Source organism: Dasypus novemcinctus, chromosome 28 (genome assembly GCF_030445035.2).
Source record: "Dasypus novemcinctus isolate mDasNov1 chromosome 28, mDasNov1.1.hap2, whole genome shotgun sequence".
NCBI lineage: Eukaryota > Metazoa > Chordata > Mammalia > Cingulata > Dasypodidae > Dasypus > Dasypus novemcinctus.
In genome coordinates this window covers 17,716,765-17,742,683 of record NC_080700.1, presented here as the reverse complement: position 1 = coordinate 17,742,683, position 25,919 = coordinate 17,716,765, and the positions used below count along the sequence as shown (strand labels likewise).

At 37.5% G+C, this 25,919-nt stretch overlaps 1 protein-coding gene across 13 annotated transcripts in view; it reads right to left on the bottom strand.

The window, feature by feature from the left end:
• Nucleotides 1-15,420: 15,420 nt before the first annotated feature.
• LOC101425955 (zinc finger protein 596-like) overlaps nt 15,421-25,919 on the bottom strand; it is a 41,085-nt gene continuing 30,586 nt past the window's right edge. For 6 of the 13 annotated variants that reach the window (XM_058289550.2, XM_058289549.2, XM_058289551.2 and 3 more), the window contains 4 exons: nt 20,846-20,972; nt 20,003-20,095; nt 19,360-19,451; nt 15,421-18,910 (listed from right to left, as the gene is read on the bottom strand). In XM_058289550.2, coding sequence (XP_058145533.1) covers nt 17,444-18,910; nt 19,360-19,451; nt 20,003-20,095; nt 20,846-20,972 — 1,779 coding nt within the window. In that variant the 3' untranslated portion in view covers nt 15,421-17,443. The remainder of the gene's footprint in view (nt 18,911-19,359; nt 19,452-20,002; nt 20,096-20,845; nt 20,973-25,919) is intronic. The other 7 variants (XM_058289553.2, XM_058289554.2, XM_071212506.1 and 4 more) reach the window with 3 other exon arrangements.

Sequence of the window (25,919 nt, the reverse complement as noted above, 5' to 3'; positions counted from 1 at the left end):
TAACTACCAGGTCAGATGGCCCCTCTTTGGAAATGGTGTTTATGTGTGATGAATCTGGACTCAGATGGGATCTCTCTTCATAAGACTTTCATGCTAATGTGCTGGAGGTGCAGTTAGTGTTGGGGTTTAAGATATATTTAGGGGATTTGAATCTCTGGACTGACAATGTGATAGCCAGGTCCTGAGCCTCAACAGACTCCAACACCTACAATCTGATTCATTGGACTCACCACACTCAGCTAAGATGGAGTTGAAGAAGGACAACCACCACACCATGGAGCCTAGAGTGATTACAACTGAAAGTGGGAGGATTGCATCCAGCATCCATGTGGAATCTGAGCCTCCTCTTGACATAGAGGTGCAATGGACACAACCAATCCAATGTCCACATAGAAAAGGTGGCATTGGATTGGGAAAAGTGGACATGGTGGCTGATGGGTATGGGGAAAGGCAGGAAGAGATGAGAGGTGGAGCCATCTTTGGGACATGGAGCTGCCCTGGATGGTGCTTCAGGGGCAATCACCGGACATTGTAAATCCTCACAGGGTCCACTGGATGGAATGGGGGAGAGTATGGGCCATGATGTGGACCATTGACCATGAGGTGCAGAGGTGCCCAAAGATGTACTTACCAAATCCAATGGATGTGTCATGATGATGGGAATGAGTGTTGCTGGGGGGGGGGGGGGGAGAGATGGGGTGGGGGTGGTGGGGTTGAATGGGACCCCATATATATATATATATATTTTTTAATGTAATATTATTACAAAGTCAATTAAAAAAAAAAAACCTTCCCCTGAGAAAAGAAAAAAAAAAAAAAAAGACATGCCCACATGGTGAGCCAGGCCCATGCAGTGAGCCCAGGACTGCAGTGAACCAGTGCCCATGCAGCAAGCCAGTGCCTGCACAGCAACCTATGTGGCAAGTCAGTGCATACACAGTGAGCCAGTGCCTGCACAGTGACTCACACAGTGAGCCAGTGCCCATGCAGTGAGCCAGTGTCCACACAGTGAGCCACACAGCAAGATTATGACACAACAAAAAAGAGAGACAAAGGGTAGAGTCAAGGTGAGACACAACAGAAACCAGGAACTGAGGTGATGCAAATGATAGGGATCCTCTCTCCATGTTGGAGGTCCCCAGGATTGAATCCCAGTGAATCTTAGAGGAGAAAACAAGAAGAGACGACCAAAAAAAGAGAGAAATAGACACAAAAAAATCACACAGTGGGGGAGAAAAAATGAGGGAGAAATCAATACATTCTCTGTTAAAGAAAAGCTGAGGGAGTTCATCACCACTAGATCTGTGTCACAAGCAATGCTAATGGGAGTTTTTCAGACTGAAATTAAAGTACACTAGAAAGTACTTCAAAATAGCCTAAAGAAACAATGATCTGCAGTACAGGTAACCAGTTGGGTAATTGTAAATGCCAGCATTATTGTATTGTTTAGTATGTATCTCCACACCTTGTTTCCTACAAGTGCCTAAATCAAATATTAAAAAGGTAGTGATAAATAAAGCCTTTTGTACATATAATGCACAAACATATAAGTGGTAACAAGTAAAAAACTGGGGGTTCAGAGGGCTATAATATACATGCAAGCTATTGAAGTTAAATATTGAAGTTAAGTAATTACCAAACTGAAGATAATTGTTAGATATTTAGGATGTTAAATTTTAAACTCATATGTTAATCACAAATGAAAAACATATCCAGAGAGAATTGGGGAGGCACTCAATATGGTACAACACAAGAAAGCAAATTATTATTCAATAGAACTGAGTGTTAAAGCAGGGCACCATGTAAAATGACAGCTTCCCACCAAACTGAGAAGGATATATCAGACCAAAGAAAGAGTCAGAAAAGCCAAGCTTAGTGGACAAAGAGCATTTTATAGGGGCATATGTGGGGGCTCAAACTTGGTGGTACAGAGGGGAGATCCTCTCTCTTACAGCATCTAAACTGGTCATGGCCTAAATCCTCATCTGTTGTAGCCTGCAGAGAGAGCATGACATTTCTGAAGCTTGAGCCACACTTGCCACAAAGAGGAATGTTTTATACCACATGTTTATGTGCAGATGGTAAGAGCATGTGAGGAGGGAGCATGATTAAAAGGGCAGCGCTCAAGGGTGCAAGATGGCATCTGAGTGAGTGTACCTCATAATCTCTCCTGTAAAGAAGCAGCTGAGTAGGGTTGGAGTCCTGCAGGAGTGGGCTGTTTCGGGGCCTTGCAGGGCAGGAGGTGTCTGGATGTTGATTTGGTGAGACAGTGACAGAAGAGGTTCTTGCAAGTGGTGGAATTTTAGATTTCTGACATGAAAGTCAGAAGTTGTGGGCAGGACCCTTCCCCCTAGGGCTGGCGGCTGCAGTGATTCCTGAAAACTGTTGGTTGTGCTGCAGCATTTCCAAACTCTGTGTTTACCAGATGTGTGTTTCCCAGGTCTGTATCCCCTAAACCCCCATAGCACACGCTCCACAGACTAACAAACCTTGGGTCTGCAATATCCCAGATTTCCCATTCCTGAATCCAGTGCACCCTGAGGTGTTTTTTTAAGCTTGGAGGACCATACCAGCTGGCCTGGGGAGAGCCTGGGAAGAAAGGAGGTGAATCTGCTGAGGAAGCCCAATTTACCTAAATGCCCTGGGATAGGAAACTTGGTCTGGGAGAAGGTGCAGTCAGAAAATCAATTAGCCTTCCCCTAGCACACCTAAGGGGGAGGGACTGTAGGATGTGCTTTCCAAGCTTCCAATAGCATATTTGGTGAGGTGTAGGTGCTCTCTCACTGGAAATAAAGAGTCATTATCTTCTGTGTTGAGTTGGTTCACCAAGGACCCACTTGAATCTCCCACTGGACCCCTCATGCAGATTTCCTGCTGCCCTGGGAGAGAGGGAAGTGAGGAAGGGAGAAAGTGGGAATGTCAGATCCCTAAGCATTTTATTTAACTGCAAAGAGGATTCCTAGCTTGAAACTTTGGTTTTTGTTGTTGTTGTGGTGGTGGTTATTGCTGCATTGTTTCCTGTTTTTTTTTCCCTCTTTATCCCCCCAAGGCCCTTTTTCTTTTCTTCAGTTTTTTTCTCTTTTTCTTTTTCTTGCTTACTTCCACCCCTTTTTGTCCCCCCTTTATTATTCTTTTTTTTCCTTTCTCTTCTTTTTTATTTTATTTTAAAAAATATAATAGGTGCTGCAGGGAGTGCTTTGCATTTGCTGTGTTTCCTCATTCTCCATTTCCTCTTTTGTGTGTGCAATGATTTTGGTCACCAACACTATCCCCTTTCCCCTACATCTTTCTATACTCCATCATCTATTGTTTCTCTTACATTCCACCTCCCTTTGTTTGGCCCCCAAATTGTCTGGCATTTTATTTCTAATAAATTTCTTTGTTCTGTTTTCTGTCTTTTATTAACTCTTTATATTATTGTCTTTCTTTTCTCTTTCCCTCTCTCATGAAAACACTGGCCTTTTAATTCATACTATATTACTCCCTATATTCAATTGACTGTCTCATTATAGGTACTCTACTTACTCCTATAACTCTACACAACTTACATGAGTCTAATATCCATTCTCCTAGATCTCACATGGTTCCTCTGTTAACATTTATTATCAACACTACTTTATACATTTTCTTTTCTTACTCATTTTGCTTTCCCTGGTCCTAATATTTTCCTTCAAAGTGAATTTAGCCAGAAACAAGAAAATAGAATAAGAAGAACAAAGTGACAAAGAGAAGACATAACACTTACACACAAAAAACTAATTAAACCCCAAGACTAGACAAAGAAGCTAAGGAATTGATTAAACTTAACAAGATAAAATGATGACCAGAGAGCAACAAAAAACTACAAACCAAACCAATAATCAGGAAAACATGACCCAATCCAATGAACAAACTAAAAACCAGGAACAGGAGCAGAACATCGAACAAATAATTAAAACTCTCAAAACATATATTAGTAACCAATTTAATGAAGTAAAGGAAGAGATTAAGAATATGAAGAAAACACTTGGAGAGAATACAGAAGAAATTGCAATCATACACCAAAAGATAATGGATATGATGGTGATGAACAGCATAATTCAAGAAATCAAAAATACACTCTTAGCAAATAACAGCAGATTAGATGAGGCAGAGGAGAGATTAGTGATCTCAATACATCACTATCAACTTTGGACAGAACATCTCAAAAAAGAATAAAAAAGGAAACAAAAACTTTGAACAGTATATTAGAGGAGCTGGACCTAATAGGCATACACAGGACATTACACCCAAATACAGCAGGATATACATTTTTCTCAAGTACACATGGATCATTCTCCAAGATAGACCATATGCTAGGCCAAAAAGAAATTCTCAATGAATTCAGAAAGATCAAAATCATACAAAATAATTTCTGTGATCACAGTGGAGTGAAGCTGGAATCTGCAGGAAATCACAGTTTGCACCAAGATATGGAAATTAAACAGCACACTCTTAGAAAAACAGTGGGTCAAGGAGGAAATCTCAAAAGAAATTAATAACTACCTTGAAACTAATGAAAATAATGCAACATACCAAAACCTATGGGATGCAGCAAAAGCAGTACTGAGAGGGAAATTTATAGCCATAAATTCATACATCAAAAAAGAAGAGCAAAAATTGAAGAACTAACTGCACATTTGGAGGAATTAGTAAAAAAAAAAAAAAAAAATAACAAAGTAACCCCAAAGGAAGAAGAAAGGAAGATATAACAAAGATAAGAGCAGAACTATATGAAATAGAAAATAAGAAAGCACTTGAAAAGACAAGCAAAACCAAGAGCTAGTTCTTTGAGAATATTAATAAAGTTGACAAACCCTTACCTAGACTAGCAAAAAAAAAAAAAAAAAAAAGACAGAAGATGCAAATACACAAAATAAGAAAGGAGAAAGGAAATATCACCACTGACCCCACAGAAATAAAGAATATCATAAGAGGATACTTTGAAAAACTATATTCCAACAAGACAGACAATTTAGAGGAAATGGACAAATTCCTATAAACACATAAGCAGTCTATATTGATGAAAGAAGAATTTGATGATCTCAACAAACCAATCACAACTATAGTTGGATTGAACATACAGAAGGAACATTGCCTAACTTGTTCTATGCTGTCAACATTACCCTAGTACCAAAGCCAAACAAAGACACCACAAGAAAGGAAAATTACAGACCAATTTCTCTAATGAACCTAGATGCAAAAATCCTCAACAAATACTTGCTAATCATACTCAACAACACATTAAACAAATTATACACCATGACCAAGTGTGATTCATTCCGCATATTCAAGGATGGTTCAACATAAGAAAATCAATGTAATATACCATATAAACAGATTGAAGGAAAAAAATCACATGATTATATCAATAGATGCAGAAAAGGCATTTGACAAAATATAGCACCTTTTCTTGATAAAAACACTGCAAAAGATTGGAAATTTTCTGAACATGATAATATGTATATATAAAAACACGCAGCCAACATCATTTAATGGTGAAATCCTAAAATCTTTCCCTCTAAGATCAGGAACAAGACAAGGATGCCCACTATCACCCCTTCTATTTAACATTGTCTTAGAAGTACTTGCTCGAGCACTGAGGCAAGAGCCAGATATAAAAGGCATCCAAATTGGAAAGGAAGAAGTCAAAATTTCATTACTTGCAGATGACATGATCCTATATATAGAAAACCCTGAGATGTCTACAAGAAAGCTTCTAGAACTCATAAATCAGTTCAGTAAAGTTGCCGGTTATAAGACCAATGTGCAAAAATCAGTAGCATTTCTGTACACCAATAAAGAGCAATCTCAGGTGGAAATCAAGAAACAAATACCATTTACAATAGTAAATAAAAAAATCAAATACCTAGGAGAATAAATTGAGCTAAAGATGTAAAAAACTTATGCACAGAGAACTACACAACACTCTTCAAGGAAATCAAAGAAGAGCTATATAAATGGAAGAATATTCCCTGTTCATGGATAGAAAGACTAAATATTATTAAGATGTCTATCCTACCAAAACTGATCTATAGATTCAATGCAATCCCAATAAAAATCAACACAGCATTCTTTAAGGAACTAGAAAAACTAGCTATGAAATTCATTTGGAAAGGAAGGAGGCCTCAAATAGCCAAAAACATATTGAAAAAGAAAAACAAAATTGGAGGAATCACACTACCTGACTTCAAAATATATTACAAAGCTGCAGTAGTGAAAACAGCATGGTATTGGCACAAGGATAAACACACTGACCAATGGTACCAAATTGAGAGTTCCGCTATAGATCCTCATATATACAACCATATGGTATTTCACAAGGCCACCAAACTCTCTCAACTGGGAGAGAATGGCCTCTTCAACAAATGGGGCCCGGAGACCTGGATATCCATATGTAAAAGAATGAAAGAGGGAAGTGGACTTGGCCCAGTGGTTAGGGCATCTGTCTACCACATGGGAGGTCCACAGTTCAAACCCTGGGCCTCCCTGACTCGTGTGGAGCTGGCCCATGCACAGTGCTGATGCGCGCAAGGAGTGCCCTGCCATGCAGGGGTGTCCCCGCATAGAGGAGCCCCACGCTCAAGGAGTGTGCCCCATAAGGAGAGCCACCCAGTGCAAAAGGAAGTTCAGCCTACCCAGGAATGGTGCCACACACAAGGAGAGCTGACGCAGCAAGATGATGCAACAAAAAGAAACACAGATTCCCATGCCGCTGACAACAACAGAAGTGGACCAAAAAAAAAAAGAACATGCAGCAAATGGACACAGAGAACAGACAACCCCAGGGGGTGGGGTGGGGAAGAGGAGAGAAATAAATAAAAATAATAATAAAAAATAAATAAAATACCTAGACTAAGCAGATACAAAAACAAAAAAGAATGAAAGAGGATTACCAACTCACACCTTATACAAAAATCAACTCAAGATGGATCAAAGACCTAAATATAAGAGCCAAGACTATAAAGACTTTGGAAAGCAGTGTAGGGAACCATCTACAGGACCTTGTAATAGGAAACAGCTTCATGAACTTCACATCAAAAGCACAAGCAGCAAAAGAACAAATAAATAAATGGGACTTCCTCAAAATTGAAGTCTTCTGCACCTCAAAGAAGTTTGTCAAGAAAGTGAAAAGAGAGCCTACACAATGGGAGAAAATATTTGGCAACCATATATCTGATTAGAGACTTATATTCTGCATATATAAAGAACTCCTATATCTTGAAAATAAAAAGACAAAACCCATTTAAAAAATGAGAAAAAGATTTAAACAGACACTTCTCCAAAGAAGAAATACAAATGGCTAAAAAGCACATGAAAAAATGCTCCAAATCTCTAGCTATTAGGAAAATGCAAATCAAAACTACAATGAGATACCACCTTACTCCCATAAGATTGGCAGCTATGAAAAAAACAGAAGACTACAAGTGCTGGAGAGGATGTGAAGGAATGGGAACACTCATCCACTGCTGGTGGGAATGCAGAAGGGTCCAGTCATTCTGGAGGAAAGTTTGGCGGTTTCTCAAAAAACTAGCTATAGATTTGTCATATGACCCAGCAATTCCACTGCTGGGTATATACCCAGTAGAACTGAAAACAAGGCCACAAACTGGTATATGCACACCAATGTTCATAGCAGCATTGTTCACTATTGCCAAAAGTTGGAATCAACCCAAATGCCCATCAACAGATGAATGGATAAATAAAATGTGGTATATACATACAATGGAATACTACTCAGCTTTAAGAACGAATACACTACAAACACACGTGATAACATGGATGAATCTTGAGAACATTATGTTGAGTGAAGCAACCCAGGCATTGAAGGACAAATACTACATGACCTCAATGATATGAAATAAGTAAACCAAGCTGCCTCAGAGAGCTAGAGACTGGATGATAAACTTATAGGAAATTGGGGGGTAGAGGAAGGTTGCAAGCAGAACCTACCTGGGTTAAATCTATAAGCTGGAAGTAAGTATCTGTACTGGGAAGGGATAAAATGGGGGCATAAGTATACCTTTGGGTGGGGCTTTGCAGGCTTGAGGGCGACTAGGGATGGGAAGATGGATAATATGGCCCAAGAAATTGGGGGGAAAATGGGGGAACATATGAACATAGGAGATTGTCGGGTATGTGGCTGAGAATATAATGTTGAGAAAACTTTTTCAAAAATATAATAAGGAAGGTTACCTGTTTAAGATGCTTAAAGGGGAGAATCTGACACAGGACAGGCTTCTAGGGAGTGTGTGAGTGCTCATTTTGTGATAGTGGGTTATATCATTGGATGGAGACCCATACAATGAGAGTGAAGGTATACCCATATCCTGGGGAGGACTGATGTTCTCAAATAGAGGGAATTGTATCTCTTGAGAGAAATGGTGGTTCCCAATGCATGAGAGCAGCCAAACATGTCAAACCCTCAACATTGTTGCAAGTATGTCTGAACATGGCCCTTCAAGCAATGAAGATTGATTGTCCCTGTGGGCCCTGAGGGGAGGGGGGAAGAGGTATTGAATAGATGAAATCAGTGTTACTGTGGGGCAATGGAAGTGTTCCACAAGATTATGCAAGGATGGATATAGGACATGTTAAATTACACCAAAAATGTATAGGGACCTATAGGCTAAAATGTAAATCATAATGTAAAACATAAGATAACTAAAAATTTAGAAAATTGTATAGTCTTAAAATATAAACCATAATGTAAACCCAAGTATAACCCTGTTTGAAAGCTATTGTCTCAATATCTGTACATGAGGTACAGTAAATATTGTATGAACAGATAAAAAGATTATTGCTGGGGAAGGAACAAAGTGTTTTATGTTGGATATGTGGAAGGACCATATATTGTATGCACGAATTACTGTGATCTAAAACTTTTGTGAAGACAAGCTTAATAATTAGAAAAAAAGAAAAAGAAAAGGATATAGACACTGAGGAAGAGATGGAAGAAGTTGCCTTGCCAATGTGCATACAGGGCAACACTTACTGTAGTGATGGAAGGCAAAACATCAAAAACAAAGCTTTTTCATTTTTAAATTTTTTGATACCCCATTTTTTTCTTTAATTTTTCTAAATTAGTATGTATTCTATACCTAATCTTTAAATCCATTGTTATATTCCATTTTACTATTAATGGAACCTGGCAATATATTAGGTTTCACGTTTGAAGAAGTTTTGGGTCATAGAGAGGTTCAACAATGGCAGGGGAGGAATACTGGTGTGGGATGTTATTGATAGGGGGCACATGGTTTGGAGGGAGTTCTTCAGGGCGTATATACAGGGTATATAAAAATGTTTGGATAATTTCATAGTGGTTACAGTTGAAAATGACAACTGAGGGAGTGCTGAGTTCCTAGCCAGGGGTGCTCTATCACATTCCCTAATGGAACAGCAACAATCCCCCAAGTGCAATGGCAAAGACCAAAAGAGAAGGATGTTCCAACAATAAGCCCTTGATACTAATGACTATGCTTGTGTGCCTGAAATAAGAACAAGGCCTAGAGCTGCAGGGTGCCTAAGAGTTACCTCCTGAGAGCCTCCATGTTGCTCAAACGTGGCCAGTCTTGAAGCCAAACTCAGCATGTAAATGCTTTGCCTTCCCCACGGCATAGGACGTGACTCCCACGGATGAGCCTCCCTGGTGCCGAGGGATTACTACCAAGCACCAGCTGATGATGTAACTAGAAAAAGACCTTGAATAAAAGGGTCAACTCAGGCCAGCAGAATATCTCAGCCTACATGTAATATCAGGAGTTAAAAATGCTGTTTGACTTTGAATAAAAAGGGGAAATGGAAAGGACAAATGAGTTTATATGGATATGAGTCTCCAAAAAAAAGCCAGGAGATCATCAGAGGGGTCACCCTTAGGCCCACCTCAGCAGAGTCCCAGAGACAGCTAAAGTAGATACAACTCCAGGTACTGATTCTCCTGAGGGCTACAGAGACACACAGGTTCTATGGTCATGGTGGATGGAATTCAGTGTCATGTCAGTTGACCCTTCTTTGGAGTTTGTGTTCCTGAGTGTGATGGAGTTGGACTCAGATGTGATATTTGTTCACAAGCCTCTCCTGTTACTTTTACCGGACCCGTGATTGGTGCTGGGGTTTGGTGTATGCTCAGGGGGCCTGAATCTCTGGACTGTCCATGTGATAGCCAGGCGCTGAGCCTCAACAGACTTGCAACTCCTACCCTCTGGTTTATTGGACTTACCCCAGCCAGTTCACATGGAGGTGAAAAAGGTCAACCACCACACCAGGGAGCCAAGAGTGCCTACAACCAAAAGCAGGAGAATTACATCTATCATCCACGTGGAATCTAAGCCCCCTCTTGATATAGATGTGGAATGGCCATAACCATTCCAGGGTCTACAAGATGGAAGAATAGAGTATGGATTAGAGTGGACTTCCTGATATTCTATTCATGAACTATTGTGATTAGTAATCAAAGAAAATGTAGCATTGACATGGAGAAAGTGTCCATAGTAGCTGCTGAGGGTAGGGAGTGGGAAGAAGAGATGTGATGTGGGGGCACTTTCAGGACTTGGAGTTGTCCTGGGTGGTATTGCAGGGACAGTTACTGGACATTGTTTGTCTCTCCATGGCTCACTGGGTGGACTGGGGAGAGTGTAAACTATAATGTGGACCATTGACCATGTGGTGCAGCAGTGCTCAGAGATGTATTCACCAAGTGCAATGAATGTCCCATGATGATGTAGGAGGTTGTTGTTATGGGACAAGTGGAGTAAGGGTGGTGGGGTGTATATGGGGACCTCATATTTTTTAATGTAACATTAAAAAAATAAAGACAAGAAAACTGAGGGAAAAAAAGTGCAGCACTCAAGAGAGAAAACCAATGTCCTACATTCAAAGTATTTTCCAGCAGGGCAGAAGATACACATTTACAGGAACAGTGTAAAATAAGCATTTATGATGTTGGTTGGTAGGGCTGAAGTTACAATTTTATAGTAATTACTAAGGAATCTATTGATACAAAGGTGGTCAAGCAGTTCACAGATCAGATTATTCTTATATTTTCTGGGAGAGAAGTCTAAGCACACATTTTAATTAACAGTCAGGAGGTCACAGTTATTTCTCAAGGATTGCTGTGTAACTATTATGAAATGAAATATTTCTGTGACTAAAAGGGGAAAGAAATAAAGGGTTTGTGGGGAAAATTCAAGGCCATATATGCTACAGCGAGAGACAAAACAGTGTAAGACTTACAAAGGTAAAATAGACAAATTACAGAAGAAATTTCTATATTACCAATAGTTCTCTTAAATGTAAATGGAATAAACTCTCCTCTCAAATGGAAGAGACTGGTAAAATGCATTAAAAGGCATGAACCAACTATATGCTGTCTGCAAGACATTTACCTCACATTTAAAATACAAATATATTGAGGGTGAAAGGATGGAAAAAAATACCCTGTAAGTCGTACCCAAAACAGAGCTGAGGTGGCTATACTCATATAGAAAAAAATAGTCTTTATTTTTTCAGAGATTTATTTATTTTTATTTATTTATTTCCCCTTACCCTCCATTGTCTGCTCTCTGTTTCCATTCACTGAGTGTTCTTCTGAGTTTGCTTGTATTCTTGTTAGTGGCACTGGGAATCTGTGCATTTTTATTGCATCATTATGCTGCATCAGCTTTCCATAGGTGTGGTACCGCTTCTGGGCACGTTGTGTTTTTTTGCAAGGGGTGGCTCTCCTTGGAGGGCACACACCTTGCTTGTGGGTTTCCCCTACATGGGGGACACCCTGCATGTCATGGCACTCCTTGCACACATCAGCACTGTGCATGGGTCAGCTCACCACATGGGTTAGGAAGCCCTAGGTTTGAACTCTGGGCCTTGCAAATGGTAGGCAGATGCTCTATCAGTTGAGCCAAATCTGCTTCTCAGGACAAAATAGTCTTTAATGTAGCATTGATTGGAGAAAGTGGCCAGGGTAGTTTCTGAGGGCAGGGAGAGGGAAGAAGAGATGTGATGTGGGGGCATTTCTGGAACTTGGAGTTGTCCTAAATGATATTGCAGAGACAGATGCTGGGCATTATATATACTGCCATAACACCCTGAATGGACTGGGGAAGAGTGTAAACTACAATGTAAACTATAATCCATGCAGTGCAGCAGTGCTCCAAAATGTTTTCACCAAATGCAATGAATGTGCCCCATTGGTGAAAGAGGTTGTTGATGTGGGAGGAGTGGGGTGATGGAAGGTGGCAGTATATGGTAACCTCTTTTTTTTTTTAATGTAACATTAAAAAAGTAGATCATAGAACAAAAAACAAAAACAAAAACAAACAAAACATATATATATGAAGGGCAAAGATGGTCATTACATATTGATAAAGGGGACAATTATACAGAATGGTGTAAGAATTATGAATATTTATGCACCTAATAGCAGAAACCAAAAATATATGAAGCAAGTACTGACAGATTTCAAGGGAAAAATTAAAAGTTCCACATTAATAGTAGGAGAATTTGACACACCACTCTCAATAAGCGATAGACCAACTAATAACATCAATAAGTACAGGACTTGGACCTAACAGATATATGTGGAACTCTGCACCTGACAAAAAAAAGTACATATTCTTCTCAAGTACACATGGAACATTTTCCAGGATAGAGTATTTACTGGGGCACAAAGCAGGTCTCAATGAATTAAAAAAATTTGAAATCATACAATGCATGTTCTCTGATCACAATAGAATGAAGCAAGCAATCAGTAACAGAGGGAGAAAGGGGAAATCCACAAATATGTGGAAATTAAACAATACAATCTAAAACAACCAATGAAATAAAGAGGAAATCAGAAGCATAATTAGGAAACACCTTAAGGTGAATTTGAAAATGAAAATACTACATACCAAAACTTTTGGGACGCAGTGAAGTCAGTGCTGAGAAGGGAATTTATAGCTCCAGATACTTAAATTAAAACTGAAGAAAGACTTTATATCAGACATGTAACAACAAAACTGGAAGGTTGTGAAGAAGAGCAAACTAAACCAATAGCAAGCAGAAGGAAGGAAATAACAAAGACAAGGACAGAGTCAACTGAAATAGAAAATAAGAAGACAATACAGTATTAAAGAACCATAAGTTCGTTCTTTGTAAAGACGAATAAAATCAATAAACATTTCGTTAGAGTGATAAAGAGGATAAAAATCAAGAAAATCATAAATGAAAAGGGAGACATTACTACCATCCTTAGTGAAATATAAAAGGGCCATAAGTGGCTTCTGTGGACAGATGTGTCTTAGTTTGCCACAGGCTGCTGATGCAAAATATCACAAATGGTTGGGTTTTATAATGAGAATTTTATTTAAGATAAACTTTACAGTTCTGAGGCTATGAAAAGTCCAAATCAAGTTATCCACAGAGATTCGTTTTTCACCATTAGCTACTGGTGACATTGGGGTGTTCCCACATAGCAAAGCAAGATGGTCACCATTCTCTATCCAGTTCCCTGCATTCCTTTACAGAACCTACCATCACCTGGAGCTTACCTGTGGACACAGGGATTCTCTTTCAGGTCCTTATCTCCAGTCTTGCCCGCTTTGCTTCTTCTAAAGTTCATCTATGGGTTATAATGCATATGTCTCACCTCTTCAGTCATGAACTGTTCTGTGGGCCCATCCACTTGGGAATACTGTACTTAAATTTTGAACACTAGTGATCTTCATGCCATTGCCCACATGGCAGGAACAAAAATAACAGCTTCCTTTTACTCTGTCTCATTCACATAAGGCCCAGCCTGAAGACAGAATTCCAAACTGTGTCACATTCCACTGGTGTACTCCAACTAAAAGGGTTTGACACTCATAGGAAGGGAATAGTCCACAAACTTAATCTTTTAATTTTGGGGGTGCATAAAGAAAATTCAAAGTGTCCAATATGTAAGAGAGTAAAATATATAATGTAGACGAAAAAGACAAATTCTTAGAAACATAAACTACCTACATTGTCTGAAGAAGGAATAGAAGATCTAACAAATAGATGACAAAGAAATTGTATCCATAATCAAAATGTCCACAACAAAGAATAGTTCAGGACCATAGGGGTTCACAGGAAAATTTTAACAACTTTAATTCTGCTCAAACTCTTCCAAAAAATGGAAGAGGAGGGAAAACTATTAAACTCATTCAATTAGACCAGCATTAACCTTCATAGTTAATCCAGATAAAGAAAACTCAAGAAAATCCACAGAAAAAATCTCATTAACTTAGAAGTAAAACTTCCCAACAAACTACCAGCAAACTGAATCCAGCAGCATATTAAAAAAATTATACATGATGGATGATGAAGGGGTTATCATCTCTGACATGCAAATTTGGTTCAACATAATAAACTCAATGTTATCCACACTAACAGAATGAAAGAAAATACCCAGATGATCATCTCAGTCAAAGCAAAAAAGGCATTAGAAAAAATACAGCACCCTTTGTATATAAAAACACTTAGACACTAGGAATAGAAGAAAACTTCCTCCACATGAAAAGGGAATATACAAAAAATGCACAGCTAGCATCATATTTAATGATAAAAAACTGAATGCCTTCCATCTAAGATCAGGAACAAGACAAGGATGAGCACTTTATCCACTGTTGTTCAACACTGCACTAAAGTTTTGCCAGAGCAATTAGACAAGGAAAAGAAATAAAGGCATCCAAATTGAAAAGAAAAAAGTAAAACTTTCCCTATTTGGACTTGATAGCATCTTATATACAAATAATCCTGAAAAAAATCTATGACAAAATTCTTAGAATAAATGAATTCAGCAGAGTGTCAGGGTAAATCAATAGCCAAAAAATCAGTAGTGCTTCTATATACAATGAACAATTGGAAGAAGAAAAAATCCATTCAAAGTAACAGATTAAAAATCAAATATAAAAGAATAAATAAAACCAAGTATATGAAGAACTTCTAAACAGAATACACTAAAATATTGCTAAATGAAATTTTAAAAGATCTAAATAAATGGAAGGCTATTCCATGTACATGGATTGGATATCAACCTGGTGTCAATACTACCCAAGACATTTTATAGATTCAAACAAGTTTCATTTCAGAAAAGGAAAAGAAAATCATAAAATTCATAGAGATAGATAATGGGCCCTGAGTACATAAAGCCATCTTGAAAAAGAAGACTAAAGTTGGAGGGCTCACATTTCCCAATCGTAAATGTTATAACAAAGTCATGGTAATCAAAAGACATGGTAATGTCACAATGACAGAAATAGAACAATGACATAGAATTGAGATCTCAGAATTCAATCCTCACCTTTCTGGCCAAACAATGATTGGCAAGGTGGAAAGGACCTCTCAATCTGGAAAGAATTACCTATTCAACAAATGGTGTTAGGAAAAGTGGACCACCATGAGTAAAAAAATAGACTTTTATTTCACACCATATACAATAACAAACTCAAAATTGTATGATTCCATTTATTTAATATGTAAATATAAATCAATTTATAAAGATGAAGTTAGATTAATAACTATGCAGTGTTGTGGAAGGATAGGGGGATGAGGTAACTGCAAAGGGGTGTGGAGTTTTTTATTTTCTAAGATTTATTTATTTCTCTCCCCTTTCTCCCCACCCCATTGTCTGCTCTCCTGTGTCCATTCGCTGTGTGTTCTTCAGTGTCCACTTGTATTCTCAGTAGCACCAGGAATCTCTGTCTCTTTTTGTTGTTGCATCATCTTGCTGCATCAGCTCTCCATGTGTACAATGCCACTACTGGGTGGGCTATGCTTTTCTTCACATGGACAGTTCTCCTTGCAGGGCATACTCCTTTTGCATGGGGTTCCCCCATGCAGGGGACACCCTTGTGTGGCATGGGACTCCTCTCATGCATCACCAATGTGCATGGGCCCACTCACCACACAGGTCAGGAGGCCCTGGATTTGAACCCTGGACCCCCTATATGGTAGGCAGATGCTCTATCAGTTGAGCAATATTTACTTCCCAAGTTTTTCTTTTTTGAGTAAATTTTTCTAAAACTTTTTTGATGAAGGCACATTATGATTATACTAAAACCTATTGATTAAACACTTAGGGTAGATTGCATGGTATGTAAATATATCTCAATAAAACTGCTTTAAAATGAACAAATATGCAAGAATACCCAGAAAGAGCAGCTAAATACAGCAGGGGAAGCATAGTGAGATTAAGAGGTGATAAATTTCTATTTTTAATCTTTATTATTATTATTGAAATAATGAAAATCCTCTAATAATGACTGAAGTGATGAATACACAATTATGTGATTATGCCACTGAGAGTACACTTTGGATGGATTGTATGCTTCACTAATATGGATCAATAAAATTGATTTGTTCCAAAAAACTTAAATGAAAGGTTGCCATATTTGCATGCTCTGGATCTTAATGTTTTAACAATGTCAATCACAGGATTTCCAAATATCTTCCATCATAATTGCATTGTCTATGGGCACTGAAGGTTTTGGATTCTAGTAGGTATTTTATTATTAAGATGATTATTGCAGTGCATTTTGCCTGGGTACTTCCTACAGGGAAAATTAGCAATTTACAGTGGGAATGATCTGGATCTCTGTCTGGAACAGAGAATGACTGTGTGCATGATTCTCATGCCCACTGATAAAAGATTCTAGTCACTGAGTTGAAGTACTATTTCCTCTAAGATTAGGAACAAAGAGACAACTTGTGGTTCTCCCCTTCAGATATTTTATCACTGACCCAGAAAAGGCAACTAGAGAAATGTTTATGTGGGTAAGACTTCAAAATCACAGACTTCACACATTCTTCTATCCCCAAACCTATATTTCCACAGCTGATATTCATAAAATCAGCCATTAGATACCCAATCATTTGCCCAAGCCCCTCAAAAAATATCCCTCAGAGTAACACAATTACTGATGCAAACATCCTCCCTTATCTCTGAATATATGATTTCCCATGATTTTTTATTGACTGCATTCTCCACCATGAATTTTCTGGAAATCCCTCAAGGGATTTCATCCTAATAGATACTTTTCACTATTATCAGTTCTGTTATATTTATATTATGTATCCTCTCACATAGTATATCCTCTATCTACTGAGGACTTTGCTACTTAGAGACATGTATATGGATTATCTCCAGTAGGAAAGTTATTAGATTATCTGAAGTATTATGGATGACTACAGGAACTACTGAATTATAAAAACAGTGTTTATTCACTGTGTGAGTTCCTTGCTATGTTTAAAGGTTAAATCTATGGTTGAAGTCCCTTTCATATCCAAAACTATTATACTGTTAGTTTTTACATTTAAACTAAGAATATTGACTCATGGATTTCTCAAATTTTTGACATTTATAGGGATTCTCTTCAGTTCATTTATTGTCTAAGCCTAGAAAAATCAATGTTTTCCCATACATATATTATGGTTTCTGTTCCGCATGAATTCTCTCATGTCTCCTGAGGGAAGAACTTAAAGTGAAAATTTTCCCACAGAGATGACATTCATGGGGTTTCTCTTCAGTGTGACATCTCTCATGTTGTTTAAGGTGAGAGGATGCAGTGAAGGCCTTCCCACAGAAATGGCATTCATGTGGTTTTTCTCCAGTGTGAGTTCTCTCATGTACTTTTAGAGTAGATAGGTCAATGAAGGCTTTCCCACAACGATGACATTCATGTGGTTTCTCTCCAGTGTGAGTTCTCTCATGATATTTAAGGGAAACATAATGCCCAAAAGTTCTACCACACAGATGGCATTCATGTGGTTTTTCCCCAGTGTGACATCTCTCATGTTGTTTAAGGCTAGAGGATCTAGTGAAGGCCTTCCCACAGAAATGGCATACATGTGGTTTTTCACCAGTGTGAGTGCTGTCATGTTGTTTTAGTTTAGATAATTCAATGAAGGCTTTCCCACAACGATGACATTCATGCGGTTTCTCTCCAGTGTGAGTTCTCTCATGATATTTAAGGGTAGAATAATGCCTAAAAGCTTTCCCACACAGATGACATTCATGTGGTTTTTCTCCAGTGTGACACCTCTCATGTTGTCTAAGGGAACAGAATCTAGTGAAGGCTTTCCCACAGAGATGGCATTCATGTGGTTTTTCCCCAGTGTGACATCTCTCATGTTGTTTAAGGTGAGAGGATGTAGTGAAGGCTTTCCCACAGAGATGGCATTCATGTGGTTTTTCCCCAGTGTGACATCTCTCATGTTGTTTAAGGTTAGAGGATCTAGTGAAGGCTTTCCCACAGAAATGGCATACATGTGGTTTTTCTCCAGTGTGACGTCTCTCATGTTGTTTAAGGGAATAGAATCTAGTGAAGGCTTTCCCACAGAGATGGCATTGATGGGGTTTCTCTCCAGCATGAATGCTCTCATGTTGTTGAAGGTGAGAGCACTGACTGAAAGCTTTTTTGCATAGATGACATTCATAGGGTTTCTCTCCAGTTTGAGTTCTTTCATGTTGTTTTAGGGTTTGTGATTGAATGAAGGCTTTCCCATAAAAATAATGCTCTTGAAGTTTTTCTCTAGTGTGACACATCTCATGTTGTTTAAGGGAAGAGGATGTAGTGAAGGTTTTCCCACATAGATGGCACTCATGGGTTTTCACTCCAATAGGAGTTGCATTGTCTTGTCTGAAGTCAGAGCGTTGGATACAATTTTTAGCACTTTGGTAGTGTTCACATGATTTACTTGTATGGAGAAGATGCTTATGTTCTTTAAAATATGAATAGTCACTGAGGATGGTTGCAGGTGGTTTCCTGAAATAGGATTTCTTTGTTACGTGAATCCATGCATACTGACTCACTATGGATGTGTGAGAAAAATCTTCTTGCAAAGAATTACACTTAAAGGAATTCTTTAAGTGTAATTTGGTGTGTGATCTGTGCTGTGGGGAATTAGATAAGAGACTATAAAACTTTTATCCATTTACATGAATTCATTCATTTCCCTACATAAGAAACTTAGACTAATCCACTAGTGGCAGTCTCCAATTAAAATATTTGCTATGTTGGTTTCATATAAAAATTATTCTACTCAAAACACACAGATTTTCTCTATTGTAACAATCTAATTGCAGAGGTATGTGATTAATTTTGAGCTTCATGATATTTCAAAGATTACATTCATGAAACCTGCTTGTACAATTTGTTTTTTATGTGACCTCAGGTTAGAGTTTAAGTTTATTTTTACCTAAAATTCAAACTATTACAGATTTTTCCTGGATTAGCACTTAATCCAAACATAAATTACCAATTCATGATTTTACTGAATTCCTAATTTATTCTATCTCTAGGTATCTATTCAAAATACTAGGTTTCACAAAATTGAGCTTACCAGTGACATGATTTTAGAATTGTCTTTCCTACAGGTACATTGATTGAATATCATTTCTATCATTTCACATGTTTTAAAGGCACATTTCCTCCCTGTAGTAATTGGGAAAAAAGCAGAATAAATTGTTAGAATAGTATTAGGGGAAGAAAAGTTTAGAAAGTTCCAAGTATCCCTTTCAGTATGTTTCCCACATTCTCAATGAGCTAGGAAATAATATCAAAGCAATAAATACTTAGGGATAAGTATTCAAAATTAAGATAATTTTAGGATATTACATTTAGAAAAGGTTTTGAGGCATGGACTATGAGAAAAAATTTGGGATGTCATGGAATTTAAAAAAGAGGGAAAAATCTTCTAAGAATAGGACCAGAATAAGGATTATGTGAAGGTTTAATTGCAATAACAAATGAATATCCCTTTCCTAATGCCAATGACACTCGATAAAGCTTGAGAAGTGTATGGAACAAACACATGTGACTAAAATTTCCCCAATATCCTCAGCTACATCTTAGAAATAATTAATATCTCATACTAGGAACACTGAAGGAATCATTACTCACTTAAGTAATCCTGAAGTCAAAATGTTCAAGGACATACTATAACATGAGACCCCTCTTCTAATGCACAGGTCTTTAGAGCTCACCTGGATTCTGGTATTTAGGAAAACCTATTCCTTCTCTCCACACTTCTTCCTGTTCAAACTGTGAAAGCACATTTCTTTTATAGACTTGATATTCTGTTTGTATGAAAAAAAGTTACCTGGGTTTTGAGTTATAATAGTATCAGGGCATGATCATGATGCACATCACAAGTTATGAAAGAATAAAATAAGCACTGAAGGTGAGCAATGCAATAATAACTTGAACTTAGATCACTGACAATATTTCGACAGAAACTGTAACTCTTGACCTTTTGCCCATTCGATGAGGACCACTGATTGTTGTTACTCATGCACTGTAAAAAGAGAGACTGCATAATTGTCTATTTTCTAAATGGAGAGAAATAGGTTTCCAAAGTGATTGAATATTATGTTTAAAAATAATCCAATTAACATAAATTCCAACAGAATGATCTGAATTTTATATGGAAAAGGATATATGCAATGCTTTTACTACTATGTTCTGAAGTCTCAGCATAGCACTTGGAGGAGAATACTTATTTTTACACAGCCCTGAGTATTGGATATTGAGATTCAAGAAATATTTTAAACTGTGGTCATGAATATTAAATTCTATTGGGATGAAATAGATGTAAATAAAAAATGAGGAAACAAATTCATTTGGGGATTTTTAACACAATATAAGTGAGTTAAAATTATAAAATAAAAAAATATAATGTAAAGAAAGATGATATAATTTGGAGAAGTTTATTTGGATATCTGAATTAAAAAATGGAAGATTATTTATGATAAATATATAGGTAGATAGATTAGACAGATGATAGATAAAAGATAGATATAGACTTAGATAAATTTTGAGAGTCTCACCTACTGAGACCAGGTTACTGATATTCTCAAGCATCACTTCTCTGAACAGTTTTCTCTGGGATGTGTCCAGCAGGTTCCACTCTTCCTGGGTGAAGTCTACAATCACATCCTTGAAGGTCACTAACTCCTAAAACATTACAGAAATTTCTGTTCACACAGGGTTATCCTTACCAATATGTCAAGTGGAATGTACAATATAACAGTACTGAAGGCAGAAAATGTGTATATAAAACTTAAAAGGTGTATGTGGTTGAAGTAACATTATCCATGCTGAACTGCCATGTCCCTGTCAGATGCATGCACAGACACATACACACACTGAACCCATTGTAAAAGAAAGTCAAATGACACAGGGTGTGATATACGCATAGGAATATCCCAATAAACATGTAATTATGCCTTCTTGCTGCTGATTATAAATCTTTCATTTGAGCATTCATAACTAAATCAATCATGCTCAACAATTTTAAGTAAATCTACAGACTTATTATAAGGCAAGTAATATCCATGATATGTATCATTTTAAAAAAGGTTAGATTAAAAATATGGTTAGATTACTCCCCTATATAGATGAGCTCACTTTCCTAATTTATAAAATCATTTGGCTGTTGCAGATTTCCAGCTTCATTCCACTGTGGTCAGAGAATTATTTTCTATGATTTCAATCTTTCTGAATTCATTGAGACTTTCTCCATGGCCTAGCATTTGGACTCTCTTGGAGCATGATCCATATGTGCTTGAGAAGAATGTATGTTCTGCTGTATTTGATTATATTGTTCTGTATATGTCTATTAGGTCCAAATCCTCAAATATATTATTCAAAGTCTTTGTTTCTTTATTTATTCTGTGTTGAGATGTTCTAATTGTGATAATGGTGTATTAAACTCCCTCACTATAATTGTAGAAGCATCTCTTTCTCCAATTACTTTTTCCAGTGTTTTCCTCATGTAATTTGAGGTGCTCTGGTTAGGTGCATAAATGTTTATGACTTTTCTTCTTGAAAGATTGCCCCTTTTACTAATATGTGGTGTCCACCTTTATATATCACACTAGTTTTGCATTTAAAGTCTATTTTGCTTGATATTAGTATAGCTACTCCTGCACTTTTCGGTTGTTTGCTTGTAAGATTGTTTTTCAGACATTCACTTTCTACCTCCTTGAATTCCTGGGTCTAAGGTGGTTTCTTATAGACAGTATATAGATGGGTCATATTTCCTTATCCATTATGCCAATCTGTGTCTCTTGATAGGTGAGTTTAATCCATTGACATTCAGTGTTATTACTCTCAAGGAATTACAGTAGCCATATATTTTTAGATTCCTATATGTCATATGTGGTTTTTCTTTCTCTTTTTGTCTTTTTAGTTGTTCATACACTCTCCTCGAACACTGTCTCTCCTATTTTTTCCTTTCCTTCTGCATAACTCCCTTTGGTAATTCTTGAAGATCAGGTATCTTATTGGCATACTGTCTTATATTCTGTTTATCTGTGAATATTTTGAACTCTCCATCATTTATGAAAGCTAGCTTTGCTGGATAATGTATTCTTGGTTGGAAATTTTTTCTTTCATTAACTTGACGATGTCATACCACTGCCTTCTTGCCTCCATGATTTCAGATGATAAATCAGCACTTAATCTTACTGAGATTCCCCATGTATGTGATGGCTCTCTTTTCTCTTGCTGCATTCAATATTTTCTTTTTGCCTTGAGCTTGGGTAATTTGACAGTTATATGTCTTGGGTGGAGCCTGTTGGAATTTATACTGTTTGGGGAGTGTTTTACTTCCTAAACACATACATCCATCTCCCTCAATAGGTTTGGGACGTTTTCAGCCATTATTTCCTCCAACACCCCTTCTGTCCCCTTTCCCTTCTCTTCTCCTTCTGGGATGTCTATAATGCATATATTTGTGCAATTTGCATTGTAAATCAGGTCCTTAAGTTGCTTCTGGATTTTTTCTATCTTTTTATCAATAAATTCTACTATCTGTTTGATTTCATATGTACTGTCTTCCACTCAATAATTCTTTCTTCTGCCTGTTCAAAACTGCAGTTAAATGCTGAAAGTATAGTTTTGATTTCTTGGATTGTGCCATTCATCATCATCATAACTGTTATCTTTCTATGTATGTTAACAATTTCTTCAGTATGCTCAACAAGTGTTTTCTTAATATCCCTAATTGGTTCCTTCACTTCATTAAGTTGGCCCATGATATTTATTTGGAGAGTTTTGATTAGTTGTTCGATGTTCTGCTCCTCTTCCTGGTTTTTAGTTTGTTCAGTGGATTGAGCCATGTTTTCCTGATTATTGGTATGGTTTGTAATTAATTTTTGCTCTCTGGTCATCAATTCTTCTTGATGGGATTGTTCAGTTGACTAACTTCTCTGTCTACCCTACCCTCAGGTTTTATTTAGGTACTGTTTGTCCATGTGTGTGTTAAGATTTCTCTTTGACAACTTGTTCTTATTTCTTTACTTGTTGTTGTCTAAATCCCCTTGAAAGAAAAAGTTTAGGGCCAGGGAAAGCAAAAGAGGTAAGAAAAGAAAAAGTATAATAATACTATTGATAGTAAATGCTAGCAGAAGAACCATATAAGACCTAAGAGAATGAAACAATCTTATGTTAGCAGTGTAGAGTTATAGGAATAAAAAAGTGGAATACCTACAAAGGAATGGGAAACTGAATATGGAGAAGAATAGAGTATGAATTAAACAACCAGCATGACCAAGAGAAAAGAAAGGGCAATAATAGAAAGAGTTAATACAAGATAGAAAACAGAATAGAAATGTTAGAAATAAAAACCCAGAAAAATTGCTGGCTAAACGAAGAGAGATGGATTGCAAGAGCAACAACTAAAGGTGTATGTTAGAAAGATGTAGGAAGGAAAAGAGGTAGCTTTGGTAGCCAAAATCCATACACAGAAAAGATGAAATTGAGGATGAGGAAGCACAGCAAACAAGATCAAGCCAGCAGCACCTAATTGAAAAAAGGAAAAAACAAAAGTATGAGATATAAAGAAGAAAGATAAGCCCACAAGCAAGGAGTAAACCAAACATTAAGATTACTACCAAGCACCACCTGATGATACAACTAGAAAAAGACCTTGAATAAAAGGGGGAAATGGTAAAGACAAATGAGTTTATATGGCTAAGAGACTTCAAAATGAGTCATGAGGTCATCAGTGGGGTCTTGCTATGCACCTCTTAGCAGGATCTCAGAGACAGATGAAGTAAATAAAACCCCAGTAATGGTTCTCCTGAGAACTACCGAGACAACCAGGTGCTATGGTCATGACAGATGGCTCTGGAATTCAGTACCTTTCCATTGGACCCTACTTTGGAATTTGTCCTCCTGAGTGTGATGGAGTTAGACTCAGATGTAACCTCTCTACACATGCCTCTTCTGTCACTTTTACTGATTCTGTGCTTGACACTGTATTTGGTGTATGCTCAGGAGACTTGAATCTCTGGACTGTTCATGTGCCAGCTGGGCCCTGAGCCTCAGCAGAGTTGCATTATCTACTCTGTTGTTTTTGGATTTACTTAGGTCAGCTAACAGGGAGGTGATGATGGTCAACCACTACACAAGGGAACAAAGGGAGTCTACAGCTGCCAGTAAGAAAATTCCATCCATCAACCACATGGGATCTAAGGCCCCTCTCAGTTTAGAGTTGGAATGGACATCACCATCCTAGCATCCTCAGGATGGAGGACTAAAGTATGAATTAGAGTGGGTTTACTGGTATTCTACGACAGAATTATTGTGACTCTAGCAATGGAAGAAATTATATCATTAATGTGGGGACAGTAGCCACAGGAGTTGCTGAAAGCAGGGAGAGGGAAAAAGAAGTGTGATACTGGGGTTATTTTGGGAAGTTAGGATTGTTCTCAATGATATTGCAGGGCCAGATGCAGGACATGATATATCCTGCCATAACCCACTGAATGGACTAGGGGAGAGTATAAACTACAACATAAACTATGATCTATGCTGTGCAGTAATACTCCCAAATGTATTCATCAAGTGCAATGAATATACCATGGTAATGAAAGAATTTTTCAATTTTGGAGGAGTAGGTAGTATGAGGAGTGGGGTATATGGGAACCTCTTTTATTTTTTAATGTAACAATTTGTGTGATCTACATATCTTTAAGAAATATAATAAAAAATTTAAAAAACAAAATAATTGAAGAATATGTAATGCATTTCGACAAATTCCAGTTAAGGTGTGAATTGCTCTCTATCTAAATTCAATTCAAATATCAATTATTCATTAAAATGGCAGGGAATCTTGAAGAAATAGCCAGAATTCTGCAAAACTCAGTAAGTTTCAAATTAGTAAGTCCTGCTTTCCTCAGTGCTATAAAATTTTGGTATTTGTTGTAATGTATAAATAAAGATGGTTCAGGGTCACAAGCCAGGGACTCCTGAGACAGTTGTACTGATACATGGCCTTAGATGGACCATCCCTGTGGTTGGAGACCTCCCAATATCACCATTTTCTGGAGTGCACAAAGACCAATTTTCATTGTTTCACTTTTATCTTCATTTCTTCTGTCTGTGGAAGACTAAAAGTATCCTGTTCATTGCTTCTAGCCTCTGCAAATTTTCAAAAATTTTCACAGAGACATAAATTTTATTCCAACTATTATACAGCCTCTGAATCCACAGCCACAATAAAGGAAAAGTAATTCCTATACATGACACCCCTTTTGAAAACTTAAATATATTTGATTTAGTAAATTGAAGTTGGGAAATTTGAACAAGAGTGGTAAGTAGAATTGTAGTTTTTTAAAAAATTATTTCAAGGGAAGTGTATATGGTCCAAGCAGTTGAGTTCCTGCCTATAACATGGGAGGTCCTGGGTTTGGTTCCTGGTGCTCCCCTAAAGAAGATGACCAAGACAGCAAGCTGTCACAATGGGCTGGTATATGAGCTGATACAACAAGATGAGGCAATGAAGAGACAATGATGTAATGGCCTGGCATGGCAAGCTGATGCAACAAGATGATGCAGTGAAGAGACACAAAGAGGAAACACAATGAGAGACAACAAGCAGAAGAGGTGGCTGAA